Raw genomic sequence first — 16706 nt, 5'->3', positions numbered from 1 at the left:
TAAAGATCCTGTCTTTACAATATTATATCAAAAAGACTCATTCTTAATACATATCGCTAGGCATAATAGGGGCGCCTGGGTGGCTCAGTCGTTAAGCGTCTGCCTTTGGCTCAGGTCATGATCCCAGGGTCCTGGGATCGAGCCCCGCATCAGGCTCCCTGCTCCGCAGGAAGCCTGCTTCTCCCTCTCCCACTCCCCCTGCTTGTGTTCCCTCTCTCGCTGTTGTCTTTCTCTGTCAAATAAATAAATAAAATCTTAAAAAAAAAAAATACATATTGCTAGGCATAATAGGTATAAACTTTGTTTTACCACAGATGCTAGACATACACAGATTAAAAAGAAAAAACTTTACCAGCTGACTTGATAAATCCATTCAAAATAAAGATTTCAACATCAGAAAGTTTTGATTCTCATCATAGTTTATGGCCTTATTTCCCACAGAGTAAAAAAGTAAAGAAAAACTCTCTAACCTAAGAGGCCTAAGAAATGAAACAGTCACTTCTACAATAATAATAGAAGTTAAATATGAATGTTAAATGGCAAATGATTCACTTTAAAAGTGGGATACGTTTCATTATAATCACACCCGAGGGGGCTTAAAGACCAATTAAAACAATTTCTGGGGATGTGGCGTGAACATCTGAATTTTTTTTTAAAGCTTTACAGGTGGTTCCAAAGTTCAGCCTTGGCCAAGGACCACTGTACCACTTAAATGATCTTAAACAAGTAGTTCGGTTTCTCTCAAATATCAGTCTCATCTACGAAGTACGAGGGACTGAAATAGATGATCTTTATGGTCTCTTTGATTCCTAAAATTACGTGACAATAGGCTCATTATAAGGTATTTTGAAAATGAGTCCAATCAATTTCTGACACTGATCAGAAAGCAGGGTGGCAGAGGAGTAAAAGAGGCAAGAAGACATAATGGAACTAGTTTCATTACTTTAAAGGCACAAGAATCAAGAGGGAAAATTCTATTCCTTCTATTTCCGAGAATACTTCTAAAAAGTGTCTAAGTTGATAGTTCTGAGCTTTAGGTGAAAGACTGCCTGATAGGGATATAAAGAGAGCGTACTAGTTTCATTAAAGACACAAGAATCAAAGGGGAAAATTCCATTTCCTTCAATTTCCCAGCATACTTCTGAAAATTGTCTAAGTTGATAGTTCTGAGCTTTAGATGAAAAACCGCCTGAGAGAGAAAGAGAAGGTCCCTTTGTACAATTAAAAAGCAACAATGTATCTTCCAAAAGAAAAAAAAGATGATAATGCTTATACAGCTTTAAGTACATTAACATACACAAATTCAAGTAATTCTTAAAACTCTGGGACAAATAGGAATATCATCCACTCAATGTTATAGATGAGAAGAGAGGTTAAATCTCCTCCCCAGGTCACACAGCTACTAAGTAGTAGCTGAAACCCAAAACAGCTTTCTGACTTCAAGCTTTAAAGCAGAGTTATTTTGCACACACCATATAAATTACCCTTGTTGCATTGATCTTCCTGAAATGAGTCAACAGCATCACCACTATTCTGATGTTCCTCAAAGAAGAAATCCATCACAAGAATCTAAGTCCACTATTTTCTATTGTTCTGAATTTCAAAGGTTAAATGAACACAAGTAACAACTTAAAAAAAAAAAGCACTCAGAGAATCTGATCTCAACATCAGTAAACTCAGGCTATAAATTCCATGGCCTTATTCAATTTCACATAATGTTCTTTATCATAATGGTAAACTCTCTGCTATGTGTGTTTCAGAATAAAGAAGAACAAAGACTTCACAACTTCAATAACTCTACAGTTGGCCCTTGCTTTAAATTAATGTTGACAGTTCTGATTTTACCTATACATTCAACTAGCACTTCATGATAAGAGCAGGAAATAAAAGATACGATATATCCAAATTTCTAACATAAATTTTAAAGATCATTTCACTAAATCCCTGCACTGCTATGGATTCTAACGCCTAGAGCAATGATTCTCTAGGTGAGGTCAGGGAGCCATAAAGGTTCGTAAGACCTTATCAAGTGGTCTGCAAGGTCAAAGACATTATTTGCCTTTTTCCATTCTAATTTTCTCACAACTATATACTTGAGTTTTCCAGAGGTTACAAAGCATGTGATTCCACAAAAGACTGAATGCAGAAGCAGGTGAGAAGCTATCTATCTTCTATTAAGCCAAACATTAAAGAGTTTTGCTGGGGTGTCTGGCTGGTTTAGTTGGTAGAGCATGTGACTCTTGATCTCAGGGTGGTGAGTTTGAGCCCCATGCTGGGTGTGAAGCATGATGGTACATTGGACTAATCATGTCTGAATAAAAAAAAGCAGAACAACAACAACAACAAACACCTCCAATCATTCTGCTCCAAAGAAACCAAACCGGTGATTAAAGAATATTAAGAATATAACAATGAGAACTCTATAGACATCACTATCTATATAATTTGGCTAAAAAAGTAATCACAGACTAACACTCTAAGTGTTTAGGGGCGCCTGGGTGGCTCAGTTGTTAAGCGTCTGCCTTCGGCTCAGGTCATGATCCCAGGGTCCTGGAATCAAGCCCCGCATCGGGCTCCCTGCTCCGCGGGAAGCCTGCTTCTCCCTCTCCCACTCCCCCTGCTTGTGTTCCCTCTCTCGCTGTCTCTCTCTCTGTCAAATAAATAAAATCTTAAAAAAAAAAAAAAAATTAAAAAAACAAAACAAAACAAAAACTTCCCAACTGGGGCACCTGGGTGGCTTAGTCGTTAAGCGTCTGCCTTCGGTTCAGGTCACGATCCCAGGGTCCTGGGATCGAGCCCCGCATCAGGCTCCCTGCTCAGTGGGGAAGCCTGCTTCTCCCTCTCCCACTCTCCCTGCTTGTGTTCCTTCTCTCGCTATGTCTCTCTGTCAAATAAATAAATAAAATCTTAAAAAAAACAAAAAACAAAAAAACTTCCCAACTCCCCATATCTCTTGTCAGCTACACTCTCTTCCCCTTAGTCTCAGGCATTTTTCAAAAAATTAACTACACACACTGTAGAACTTACTGGTAACACCAGACCTACTACTCAACTATACAGTGCTGACAAAAGAATGGACTTTATTCTCATTCTGCTGCTTATTTTCTCCCTATCCCCAGGATTCCATAAAACTGCTCTTACCAGTTATCACCAAATTCAGCAAAAATCATAACCAGACACTTCTTAGTCCTTTCTTACCTTGCTTGACTTGTCACATTAAACAGTACTGAACCTGTTTCTCCTGTTTACAGTGCTTTCCTTTGGCTTCCGTAAGGCCATAGTCTTCTGGACTTCCTCCTATCTCTCTGTTCACGGCTTTGTGAAATCCTCTTCCTTGGCTAGCCCTTTAAGTGCTACTCAGGGTTATACCCAAGGCTGCCTTTTGTTCTATATAAACTTCCCAGATAATCCATCTCCTTTAGTTTTAATAACCATCCAGGTGTCACTTCTTAGCCCTCTCAACTTTAGCCATGCATACTTAAGTCTCTACTTTATCCCACAGGCATTTCAACCATAATGTATTTGCTGAAAGATGGCCTATAGACTAGTAAGTCTAAATCCTAACCTGATCAAATTGAACACACTTTAAAACAGCTTATTAAGAAAGGTCTTCTTTCTGGATGTTGCAAAAAAAGAAGAGGTAGCACCTCTGCACATGGCTTGTCTTGGGAAAGTTATGACCAGCAACACATGCAGTTATGACTCCTCTAACTACGCTGAGCCCCATGCCAGTGCTATTTCATTAAGTAGTAAACAGGATGGATCTAGAATTGATCACCACAGTCCCAATAAATAACGAAGGCTATCCTTTCATTTTGCTAAACTTTCATTTTGCTGTTTATTTTCCCCTGAAGAATGAGTTTATCATCAACCCAACCATCAACAAAGCACTGTTATCACAAACCAAACTTTTTCCTAGCCGCATACTTCTCTTATGAAATTGTGTGCATTTCAAAAGAAAAACATATTCTTTATCTAACATTAAACATGGTTGACATGGCTTTTCCCCCCCCAAAAGGGAGACAATCACAATTAATAATAATAGTCTATTAAAAAGTGCCAACACAAAAGCTGATCAGTTATCCTTTTTCATCCCATTCCCATGAGGTGCTTGTCTCTTCCATATTCTTCACATCAAATCATTCATCCAGTGGTTCCAACTTACCACCTAATTATTTACCCATGTGAATATTACATTGCATCCCCTGGCACTACCCTAGTCCAGGCCAGTAACCATTAAAAGTAGTCTTTTCCATTCAACAAATTTAAGTTTTATGTTTCAGATATCAAAATGTCTTACAAATTGTATCCCCATGACAGTAACATAATGTTTTGCACCTCAGTCCTCTTACACAGCACTTTTGCACAAGATTTCTAGGACTACAGCTTGTTGATTAGGTTAGCAATTGAATATTCATATGATAACCCAGCTTCCTCAATGTTACAGTATATTTTCCTTATTTCTGCTGTAACTGTATTGTTCCTTATTACTGTTATAACTATAAGTAGTAAAAAAAAATTATGCAAGCTTTAATGGGTAGCCCTGAAATACAGAGGCTGAATGAGTAACAGCTCATGGGTGCTATGTACTTACCACATGCCAGGCAGTATATGAAGAGCTTCACAATATTTAACTCATTTAATCTGTGCTACATCTCTTATTTGAATACTGGCTAGTTACTCATGTGGAAGTTGATATTTGTGAGCACTGATGCAGGCAACTTTGAAGCAAACTGATGCCTTTGATCCAACAATTCTACATCTAGAAATCAAGGCTAAAGACATGGTCACACAAATACTTCAAAGATACATGTACAAAATATGTGTACCACACTACTGTTTATAATACTGAAAACCCTAAACATTCAATGGTAAAATACATTATTGTACATTCATTTGAATACAATGCAATACAAGAACAATCACTATACATGCAAGGTATTCACTGAATGCATGTACATATGAATAAATGACACATTTATAATTATCTTTAAGGGACAAAAGCTAGTTGATTTTTAAAAAACAGTGTAGTTATGTTTATGTGCTACATGTACATAAAAAAAATGTCTAGCAGCATATAGAGTCCATAGTGGTTACCTGGACCAGGAGGATAAAGCCTTCTGCTTTTTTATACACTTTACTAACTATAATAAGCCTGGATTATTTTAGTAATTTAAGGGAAAATTTAAAAAGTTTAAAAAAAAATCATTGCACCCCCTCTCAACCATTGCTTACTAATATTATCCAAGAATACACTGCAATTTTGGGGCGTCTGGGTGGCTCAGTCGGTTAAGCATCTGCCTTCGGCTCAGGTCATGATCCCGGGGTCCTGAGATCAAGCCCCACAGCAGGCTCCCTGCTCAGTGGGGAGTCTGCTTCTCTCTCTGCCCCTTCCCCCTGCTTCTCCTCTCTCTCTAGCTTGCTCTATTTCAAATAAATAAATAAAATCTTTAAAAAAAAAAAAAGAATACACTGCAATTCTGGGAGGAGTCTTCATTAAAAAAGAAAAGTCTGGGGCGCCTGGCTGGCTCACTTGGTAGAGCATGCGACTCTTGATCTCAGGGTCTTGAGTTTGAGCCCCACGCTGGGCACAGAGATTACTTAAAAAAGAAAAATAAAAAGAGAAAGGTCTGAGGCAGTAGTCTAATACCTAGCTAAATTTTTGGAAAATAATTAAGAGCAACCAAAATTTGGCTATTAGCCATTAGCAAAAGGAGAGTCCCAAAGCAAAAGGGTTTCACAGATTTACATTGTGGGCAATGCATTTTTTTGGGGGGGGGGGAGATTCCTTGGGTGGTATACTTCCATTTGAGAAAGTGGCAGGCACCAAGGAGTAATTCCTGGATTCCTCCCCCAAAGTAGTCTCCCGCTAATTCTAAAAATAGAATTGATTATAAAGAATCAGCTCACTCTAGTGCAACAGGAAAAATCTTCCCACTAGACCCACGGAATGGAAAAATGTAGCAAAAGAGATTTTTTATTACTGAGAGTACAGTATTAATAATATGTGAGTAGACAGTAAATAAAAGCCATCAATTCTCAAATTATGATTATGATCCCCCACATACTCTGAGGGGTATGTGGGTGGCTCAGTCCGTTAAGCCTTTGCCTTCAGCAGGGGCCATGATCCCTGTCAGGCTCCCTGCTCAGCATGGAACTTGCTTCTCCAGCTCCCTCTGCCCCTCCCCACCACTTATGTTCTATCTCACTCTACTCTCTCTCTAATAAATAAACTAACAATCTTTAAAAAAAATGTAATTTGAAATCCAGAATCTATTTTTCCCATAGAAACTATGATATTCAGGCTCCTAAGCCAAACTATTCATGCCAATTTAATCTATACCAAAATATATTCTTAACGGTATGATTTCAACAAGATAAAAACAGACACAGACTTTGAAAACTAAGTAGAGAAGTAGAAATCTCAAGATACCTATAACTTTTAAAGTTTCTATATAGGCAGAGAATGGATCTAACACACTACAAAAAAAGCCACCTACCTAATTCAACCAAAAGTTTGAGGGGGAAAGGAGAGAGGGAGTGACACATAATTTTTATCCACCTGTTGAAGTATTTAGGATCTGTTCATATACATTAGTCATTTGTAGCCAGTCTACTTCCTCTGCTAGAAAAGGTTTATGTAATGTTTAAAGGGTTTATAAAGTTCATTGAGTTATAGAATTAGCTCTTGGAGACACTATATAAGGAATTTATCCAAACTTACAGGGAACAGATGGTGTGATGTCCTTCAGCAGGATTCTGTGCTATGACAGGCTCAAATTTAGCACATTTCTTTACAAAAGTAACAGAAATTTTATACATTACCTATCAAATCATCTCACAATTTCCAAACTAAAAAAAAGCAGAACATCACTCTTAAAAACTGAAATTGCTGATTATATCAAGTTGACACAATGAGAGGAAACCACATCTATACAAACCTTTTTAAGATAGTGAAAGCATTGATCAAAATAATGGAAAACCAATGAAAAAGCAGGATTTGTTTTAAAAAAATTGTATACGTTTATTTTTAATTTCACAATTCACTAAAAATTTTCAGATCCATGATCTCATTTGATTTTCACACCAACTCAAAAAGGCAGGCAAATTATTATTACTCCTATTTTACTAATGAGAAAAAAGTTTTAAGTGCTCAAGGACAAAGGACAAATACAAAATGGGAAAAAACTCACCCCTAGGTTGGCCGTAGTGTGATGTATTTGAAAGTGAGCAAGATAATAAGAACAAGTAAACAGACTCAAGAGCTACCCTTAAGTTTTGCTATGAAGAGCAGCCGGGAAATGAGGCAGTAGCCAAAGAGGGATACTGAGACAAGGGAGGGTTTTTTTAAGATAAGGAAAATGTCTGAATATTCTAGAATGGAAAAATCAATGAAGCAGAAGAGAAAAGGAGAACAGATGGAGTGAGGTCCTTCACAGACGACCAAGTATAGGGTATAGTGGAAAAGTAGAGGCACCAGCCTTAGCACCACCCCTAATAGATACCAACCCCCAACAAAAGGGGACTATAGGAAGTAGGTAGCTCTGGTAGGACTCTGCAAAAGTTCTGTCCCGACTGTTTCTATATTCTCAATAAAATCTAAAATCTCAATAAAATCTAAAAGCTAGGGTTATCGGCTGAAAATGAGGACATTCAATGAAATCTGCTTATGACAGTGGAAGAGTGAATGGATGGACTAGTAAAGTGTACACTAGTGAAGTACACTTAACAGGCAGTACAAACGGCCCAATTACAGTTAATGTTCACGAACTTTAAGTGAGACAAATCAATGTGGCTATGTGTTTGTCTGTCTTCTAGCTACACAAGTGCCAAGTACAAACAAAACTGAATTTAATCACATTTGGGGTTTTCCAAGAAAAAACAATGAAGTGAGATTGGGACCATGTTGTCAAGCATGGTCACGGTTTTATGTGTATGCTCTCAAACTCGTAAAACCTTCCAAACAACCATATGAGGTTAGTACTGCCAGTGGCAGTACTCTCATTTTAAGATGAGGAAACAGACATATTATTGGGTAACTAGCCCAAGGTCACAGAGCAAGTGCTACAGCCAGGATTGAAACTCAGGCAGCCTGGCTCAAGAGACATGCTATGCTGACCCTTGCAAGAGAGTGATTATAATCACTGACCCTATTTTAGCTGGGCAAGAGTGGAAGCAATAACATGAAGGGAGGGCCAGCAAAAAGAAGTGTGGATCAAATGAATTATAGGTCTCATAAGAACTGGAATCAGAAGAAAGGTAAAGTAGGTTACTAAAAACAGATTACTGGGGATGGGGGAATAGCTACAGTTACTGGCAGTAAGATCTAGTTACCAGTCATGGGACTGAATAATTGAGGTAGTGTAGAAGGAAATATCACTGGATGAGAGATTAAGGAATACAAGACCAGGGTATGAGGCAAGACCGTCTTTCGTAGATACTGAAACTACCAAAGCCATTGACTGTGTGATGGCAGCAAGTTACTAATCACGCTGGCATTCATTTCTTCTTTTTAAAACATACACTAATACATTATTTTCTGGTGTGGATGTCTTTTTTAAACAATGTCTAGCACATGCTGTGAAGATCAGAATTGTGATCATTTTCACATGTTTTTAACACAAAGATAAAAGCAGCTACATCAGGGAAAATGACAATGTCAAGATAACTAATATATGTCCATAGTTACCATCTACATTTCCTCATCTCCCATTCATTCCTCAATCCACTTAAACGTAACTTTTGGCTTTCCATTCCATGGAAATTACTTGTCAGGGTAACTAATAATCTCCAAGCTGTCAAAACCAAAGGGCATATCTCTTGAACTCTCAAGCAGTAGACACATTAGATCCTTTCCTTCTCCTTGAAACATTTTCTTTTCTTGGATTCTTCCTACCTCAAAGATTGTTCCTTGACAGACCTATTCACTACTCAATCTCCAAATACAGGCTTCAACCCCAGGCCCCATCCTATTACCTAGCTACATTCTCACCATGGTTCTTCAATTCTAGTAGAATACAATTAATTACATATAGTGGATAATTTAGGGTTCAAATTACACAAGCAATTGACACTGAAAAAGACTGCTAGATGATCTCATCTGGTCCCATGGATTGAAGTCAACCACATAGGTAGGCTGCCTATCGTCAGGGCTCTATCTCCATCCCAAACTTCTCTCTGGAATTGAGATTCGTAACAAATCTCCTTGTCATCTTTACTTGAACGCTTAATAGGCATCTTAAATCTTGAGTTCCCACCACAACCCCAAACCTGCTCCCTTCCCAGCCCTCCACATCTCAGGAAAGACCATAAGTATTCACACAATTTATACAACCAAAATCTAGGCTTAATCTTCAATTTCTCAATTTTCCCCACTCCAACCCATCAAAAATTCTCTCAACTCGATGCTCCCAAGCACATCTCAAATCCATCCATTTTTCTTCATATCTGTGGCTCCTACTTCCCTAGTTAAAGCCTTGACTGTTTAAGACTACTATACAAGCCTAACTGTTCTCCCTGCTATTCCTCTTGCTCATCCTATTATCCATTTCCCATATAGCAGTCAAAGTAACCTTTAAAATCATAAAAGAAAATTTTCTCCTCTGCTTAAAATTCCCCAAAGGCTTCTTATTTTACCTTGAAAACCCCCCTTGCCTAACTCTGATTACCTCTCTTCTCCCTCACCTACTAGATTAGCAATACAAGCCTTTTTTGAGTCCCAAAACACACTCTTAAAGGTCTTTCCCTACAAAAAACACTCTTCCCCATCTGAGTACTTATTATTATTCAGATATCAGTTTAAATGTCACTGTATTCAAAAAGGCCTTCAGTGACTAGTCAATTTAAAAGTAGCCATCCAGTCATACACTATCACATTACCTCACCCTATTTCAATTCTCTACATAGCTCTTAGCATTATCTAGTTATTAAAATTTGTTTTTTTAACGGATTTATTCCATTGTAACATATGCACCGTGACAGTAGGACTGAAAGTTTAGTAAGTACTCAACAAATATTAAATAAAAATCAACATGCAAATATTGAGGGATCACTAAAAGAATGCATTCAATTCATTCAAAAGATGTTTATTAAATGCCCACTATGTGCTAGGTATAGGAAGAGCAAAAGTCTGGCAGAAACCGTATCTGATTTCCGAAGTACTTCCCGTATTATGTTTTACCAATATGCCAAGAAACCTTCATTTCATCTCTGTGATATAGTTTTTTTAAAGACTTATTTATTTGCTTTAAAGACAGAGAGCATCTCAAGCACACTCCCCGCTGAGCACAGTGCCCAACTCGGTGCTCCATCCCAAACCCTGAGATCATGACCTGAGCCAAAACCAAGAGTCAGACCCTCAACCGACTGGGCCACCCAGATGCCCCTGTAATACAGTATTTTAATACATTTATTACTCTGAATGTATTAATAATCTAGGAACCTTCTATAATAAAGTACTATCTCCAGCACAACTATATTAAAATACAGTAAACCACAACAGGAACAAGTTGCTAATAAATGACGGCTAACAAATACCATATACAGAACAAGTACTAAACAATATTTTACAGTGTAATCACCAATATTATACAAATAAACCACAAAGCAAGGTATTTCTTTACACATTACAGTACACTAAATGTGCTTTCTATAATTAAAACTACTGTATCTTTACAGTTCTTTTATCCAAAATTCCAACATATATATACAATAGCTTTGATGTCGCTTATGTACTATTAATTGCATTTCAGCTTCTTCATTTAAAGTCTAATCTCACACTTACTATTCTTCCTCCACTTATTGAAAGCACACAACAGTGACAAGGGTTAGCATATTGAAGAATTAAATCTGAGTATCACATAACTCTTTCTTGTCATCATTTTTAGTGATACAATAAAACCTGCAATGTATTACAATCATCTCAATTTTTGTTTTTTAATATATATTTGTTCTTAATTAAGGGTTGAAGTAACCGCAAAACAAAATTAAGTGCCTTTGGATTGGAGCTTTAAAAAACTGTGTACTCCATTTTCCTCTATATGTCCCTCCATCATATCACCAACTTTCAGAATTTTTAAGATTTTATACAAGTAGTAGTCTATTAGACATCACAGAATGCTTTATATAAATTTCTCCAATTTTTTAAATAAAAAAAAGTCTTTAAAATAAAACCACACAATTAAGAATATTCTTTTTTAGCAATGGTCTTCCCATCCAACCTTCTCGTTTTATTTGTGTATTGTTTGACTATAAGAGGAGATAGATTACTATCGTTAACAGTAAAAAGACTTGCACTGATTACACTAAAGGTGGTGCATGGGAATGGTCAAGTAAATGATACAAAATGGCTAGTAAGTGTTAAGAAAATTTTGGTAGTTGAAAAAGGGGGAGAGGACTTTCAGCATTCAAAAACTAAAGCAAACATGAACAATATAAAAACAAATTCCATTGCTTTCCCCGCTTTGTACATCTACTCTATAGCTTTTGAGCTACTAGGTCAATAAGGCTCCCAAAAGACCCACCACATTCCACATGTGCCTGTACTCCTCCAGTGCTGACACTCAAAAGACCGCTAAACATATACATGTTCAACAAATGAATCACTCCCATGATTCCTCTTATCTCAGTCTTTTCTTGCATTCATTTTTTTCCTGCTCATCTCAAGCTCACCAGAGTTTCTATGCTGGCCACTTCAAGTTACTTAATTTTCTTAGTTCCTTCTAGGTAAAAATCAAACAAGGACAAACCTTTGAGGAGCCAAAATCAAGGTCTCTGAGAGCAAAAATTGTTCTTCACTTTATGTGGATCTCCCTACAGGTCTCACTAAAATCCTATTTTCTCCTCTTTATTTTAGATCTATTTCTAATATCCTTGGTTACCTAGTTTTCACAACAAATTTTCACAACAGGACACTTAGAGTCTCCTTATATTATTTTAACTTTCATTGTTTCTTTTCTTACAGAAATTTTACCTAAATACTGTATCCAAAATAGATACTAAAAAAACCACTAAAGGGCGCCTGGGTGGCTCAGTTGGTTAAGCAACTGCCTTCCGCTCAGGTCATGATCCTGAGTCCCAGGATGGAGTCCTGAATTGGGCTCCCTGCTCAGCAGGGAGTCTGCTTCTCCCTCTGACCCTCCCTCCCCCATGTACTCTCTCTCTCAAATAAATAAATAAAACCTTAAAAGCAAAACAAAAAAACCCACTATAAATATCTCTGAAATTTAAGTCCATTAAAATGAAATCCTACAAGGGGCAGCTATAGAGCACAGGACTCTTGATCTCTGGGTTGTAAGTTAGAGCTCCACATTGGGTGTAGACCATTACTTAAAAATAAAATCTAAAAAAAAAAAAAGAAATCCTACAAGTCATTTTAATGTAAATGCTCCTGTCTTCATTTCTTGCTCCAGACTAACAATGTTAGTTTTTATATTTATATAAATAAGAACAAAAATATATTTAGACAAATAGGAATAAGAAGCTGAAGCCACTCTCTGTAACAATGGTCTTTCGGAAAATACACTTTTAGAAGTATATTTATAAATCCTGAAACTCAAGATATTCCTTAGAAATAAACCAGTAAACAACAAATATATTGAGTATATACAAATACAATATTGGCTCTAAGATAATCAATGCACGAAGTGCCGTAAGAGCTATCCAAATATCATAGAACATGCAGTGGAGCTGTAGAAAAGTTACTGCATAACTTCAATAAACCCACAGGTATTTACAAAAACTCCTTTAGGTTTCAATAATTCTGGAGTTAATTCTGAATACTGTAAGCTGGGAAAGCTCCTGCCGCACCAATATTACTGCAAAGAACCAAAGTCAAATAGACATTTTATGAAAAGTTTTGTCTGAGAACATTAAACAGTTGCACTTTAAATTTTAATCCTTTAACTTATTAGTACACACTTGGCAATAAGGAAAAATTCAAGAAAAATCTGACTTCTATTAATTACATCAATCCACAGGGCATTGTCAATTACTTCTGAGGACACTGAAAAGTTTCTCATCTATAATTGCTATCTCCTGTACCTTTAAGAATTTATCACAAAGCATACTTTTACATATTCTTGCAATAAAATTATTTTGTGCCACAGTTCCAAAAAGATTGGGAACTATGTTTCTTAAATAATTGAAGAGACACAAAACTTCAGATTAAATGAGACAGGTAAAACATAACACTATATCCTCACCCAAAGGTATCCGTTCCTTAACCACTGATTTCATTTACTGACCACCAATTAAATACCATTTAATCCTCACATCTCCGAAAGGCAGGTAGGTACATAGCAAATAAGTTACATAGGCACAAATGGAACTGATCTATTTAACACCAAGACCCCTGATCTCCACCAAAGCCAGAATCAACTATTTTTTAATATAGATGGGCAGAAAGCAGCTGGTTTAAACTAAACATGACAATCTTAATGATATACAGAACCACAATTCCAAAAGAAAAGCTGATTTACACCGGTGGCATATTTAGATTCTTGGCATAAAGTTGTACTGACTTCAACACAGTGGCTCTTTTTGCAGTCACAAATACAGAAGATGGCACGAAAGTCTACCACGTGGACTTTTGAAGTGTTCGAGGGTTTAACTGCAGAAAAGATTCAAAGTTTTTATTTTCTTTTTTTTTCCTCCCCTGAAATGCTATTATTTGGGGGCTGGGGGAAGAGTGTAGGGTAAGTACCTACATTACAGGACTTATAACACATGAGGAGTCTTTAATCTGGAGGTGAGTTTGAGCCTGGATATGAAGGGCTCTAACACAAAAAATCTTCTCCACCAAAGCGGCCTGGAAGTGCAATCTACGTGTGGGTGTGGGCTCGGTGGCGGGAGAACTGCGGCTACAGGATTCAAGATAGTATATGCGAATAAAAGGGTCACCAATTCTGGGGAGAGGGGGCAAATCATTCATTTTCAACACCCCTCTCCACTCACCACTCACCTTTCACTATGGGGCTGACGGAACCTGCTATCTTTTTTTTAAAGCTCATTCTCTCCAGTTACCACGTCCTAGACTTTAGCTCCTAACCGGGTCCACTCAGGGGTAGTGACGACGCCTACATCTCCCTCCCGCACCTAAGGACCCATAAAGGCCGACTACCATCACCAACGAAGCCTTGACCTCCCCTCCCCCCCGGCCCCACTACCGAGAGCTTCCCAGGCCCAGGCCTCCTGTGCCCCGCGGCCGTGTGCTCCACGCCATCTGCCACCAGGGCTTCGGCGTCCGGCCACCGCTTCCCCTTACTCCTGCCACAAAGCCCGCGGCCAACTCCGAAGGCTCGCGTGGGCCGCACACCGCCAGAGCCGGGACCCCGGGCCCTGCCCGTGCCCAGAACCAGCAGGCCTTATTCAGCGCCCGGGGCCCAAGCCCTACGCTCGCCGCGCACTCCCGGGTGTGCTGAGGGCTCTGCTGCCGGGCCCTGCTCGGGGCTGAGGCCCGGGCCCAGGGCACAGAACAGCCGCGCCGCCCCCCGCCCAGGCCCGGCGGGCCCCTCGCGCTCCCCGCGGCCCGCGCGCGGCCGCCTCCGCCTCCGCCCCGCCCGGCCCCACGCTCCCCGCCGCTCGCACCGTCTCGTCGGGGTCGATGTCGATCTTGAAGGTTTGCTGCTGGAGGGTCTTCAGGGTGACCAGCATGGTGCCGGGGCGCAGCTCCGCTGCCGGGCCTGCTCCGGGTGCTGGCCGCTGGGCGGGGTCTGTGGCCTGGCGGGGCCCCGGGGTCGCCCGCGCTCCTCGCGCACTAGGGAGGAAGGCGGTGGGGGTGGGGGTTTGTCACATTCGCCCTGCGGAGCGGCCTCTCCCCCAGCCCTGGGCCCGGGCCGCGCCGCTCCCTCCGCGACTGCGGCCTTCCTCGCGAGTTCTGGCCGCCGTGCTTCCTCACGCGCCCGGCGCCGGCCACTGAGTCTGCAGGAGGCACGAGGGGCTCTGCGAGACAAGCAGAGAATCCGCTAGCTCACCACAGGCTGGTGGCCGCCATCAACGTGACTCGTCGAGACGCGCCCCCTCCCCCACCCGAAAAAATCTGGGGGATGGGACCGGGCTGGCGAACCGCGCAGGCGTAGGGTGCGGCGAGGCTGTGCGCAGGCGCGGCCAAGAACTCCGCCCCGGAATTGGGGCGGGGCGGATTGCGGCTCTGGAATGTCGGTGGCCTGGATCGGGCGTGCGCAGACGCAGTCAGTGGGCGTCTGGAGGGCTCTCGGGGCTTCCTTGTGGCGTCTGCAGCCGGGGCGTTCTCCCGCCTGCCGCTGCTCCGCGTACGTCCAGACTCCTCCCGGCTCCTTGAGTTGCGCAACCCGTAGCCGGGGAAGCGCTACGTGGAGACCGCGCTAAGTGGATGCCGAAGTCTGGAGCTGGGGAACTGGAGGGCGGTAGGTTGGGGCGGGGTTTAAGAGAAAGGCTCGTGGTAACCACGGTACTGGGCCGGAGCTTACTGGGAGCTTTCTATGTGGATGAGCATTTGTGGTGGCGACTCTGATTCTTTACTCCTGAGAGTACAGACCCCAGTGCCGGACTGCCTAGGTGGACCTTGGGCCTAATAGAAGGACGGACAGAGGAGGTCAAGTTCTCTCACTCCTCCGTGGACAGAACTGTCCGGTGGCTCCTGTCACGGAGAAGTCAAAGTCACAGTTCTTGGAACTGGATACATAGCCCCAGCTTCTCACCGCATCTCCCTCCTCTCCCTGGCTCTTGGGGTTGTTGGTGGGTACTAGGCACTTGCTCCCGCCTAAAGGCCTGCCTTTGCACTTGCTGTACCCGCTTCTGAGTCCTCTTTACCCAGATGGCTGGGTGGCTCACTGTCTCAACTCCTTCAAATCTTTGCTCAAATGTCACCTTCTCAGTGAAGTCTACCCTGATCCTCGGCTTAAAACCGCAGCTTCCCTAGCTCCATTATCCTATGCTGTTATGTCCATAGCATTTAACATCCTCCAGTTACCATATAATACAGATATTTATTATCTTTGTCATCTTTTCCTCCGAGCCCCAGACTGAAGCTGCACAAAGGCGAGGATTTTGATGTGTTAACCGATGTATCTCTAGCATGGAGAAACGTGCCTGACAGCAAGCACACAATAAATATTAGTGGAATGGGTAAATGTGTTTCCAGTTCCTCATCAGTAAGGTAGGAATAATAATAGCACTCAACTCCATTGATTATTGGAGGGGGGTATTGAATAATGTATATAAAGACAAGGAACAGAGTGAGAATCGTATAAGGAGTTAGCTATTTGTAGTATGCCCATTTACAGATAAAAAAAGTGGAATACAGAGATGCTGAGTAATGTGCCTGGAGTCACCCACCTAGTAAATGACAGATCAGCATTTTAACCCAAGCAGAATGACTCTAGAGGATGTGCTCCTAGGTGCTGGGCTATTCTGCCTCTTATTAAGGTACCATTTGACATAAGGTGGTTCAAGTATAAAGGAAAGTTAGTTAGATCACTAACCATGTGACCAATTGCAAATTACATCTTTGTGCCATCATCCTGACTGATACAGTATCACTGCTTGGTTTTTCCTGTATTTAAGAGCTCAGGTATAATCCTTCCATGGAACTTTCCCTGACCAACTTCCCTCTCCACTAACCTGGCATTTCCCCTTTCACAGCACAGATGTCCCTGTATTGTAATTCAATATCTAATCCTCTGCTCTCTGCATTTCTGTGTATCTACTGTTGGTCATCAGGTGATCTC

At 40.7% G+C, this 16706-nt stretch overlaps 1 protein-coding gene across 2 annotated transcripts in view; it reads right to left on the bottom strand.

Annotated features, from left to right (window-relative positions):
• Window positions 1-15011, bottom strand: part of RAD23B (RAD23 homolog B, nucleotide excision repair protein) — a 39534-nt gene extending 24523 nt beyond the window's left edge. For both annotated transcript variants that reach the window (XM_021691315.2, XM_021691317.2), the window contains exons 1-2: window positions 14973-15011; window positions 14587-14755 (exon numbers count right to left, since the gene is read on the bottom strand). In XM_021691315.2, coding sequence (XP_021546990.1) covers window positions 14587-14755; window positions 14973-14992 — 189 coding nt within the window. In that variant the 5' untranslated portion in view covers window positions 14993-15011. The remainder of the gene's footprint in view (window positions 1-14586; window positions 14756-14972) is intronic.
• Window positions 15012-16706: the final 1695 nt, after the last annotated feature.

Source organism: Neomonachus schauinslandi, chromosome 13 (assembly GCF_002201575.2).
Source record: "Neomonachus schauinslandi chromosome 13, ASM220157v2, whole genome shotgun sequence".
NCBI classification, from domain to species: Eukaryota; Metazoa; Chordata; class Mammalia; order Carnivora; family Phocidae; genus Neomonachus; species Neomonachus schauinslandi.
Note: the sequence above shows the minus strand (reverse complement) of the source record. Positions and strands in the feature narration are given on the sequence as shown.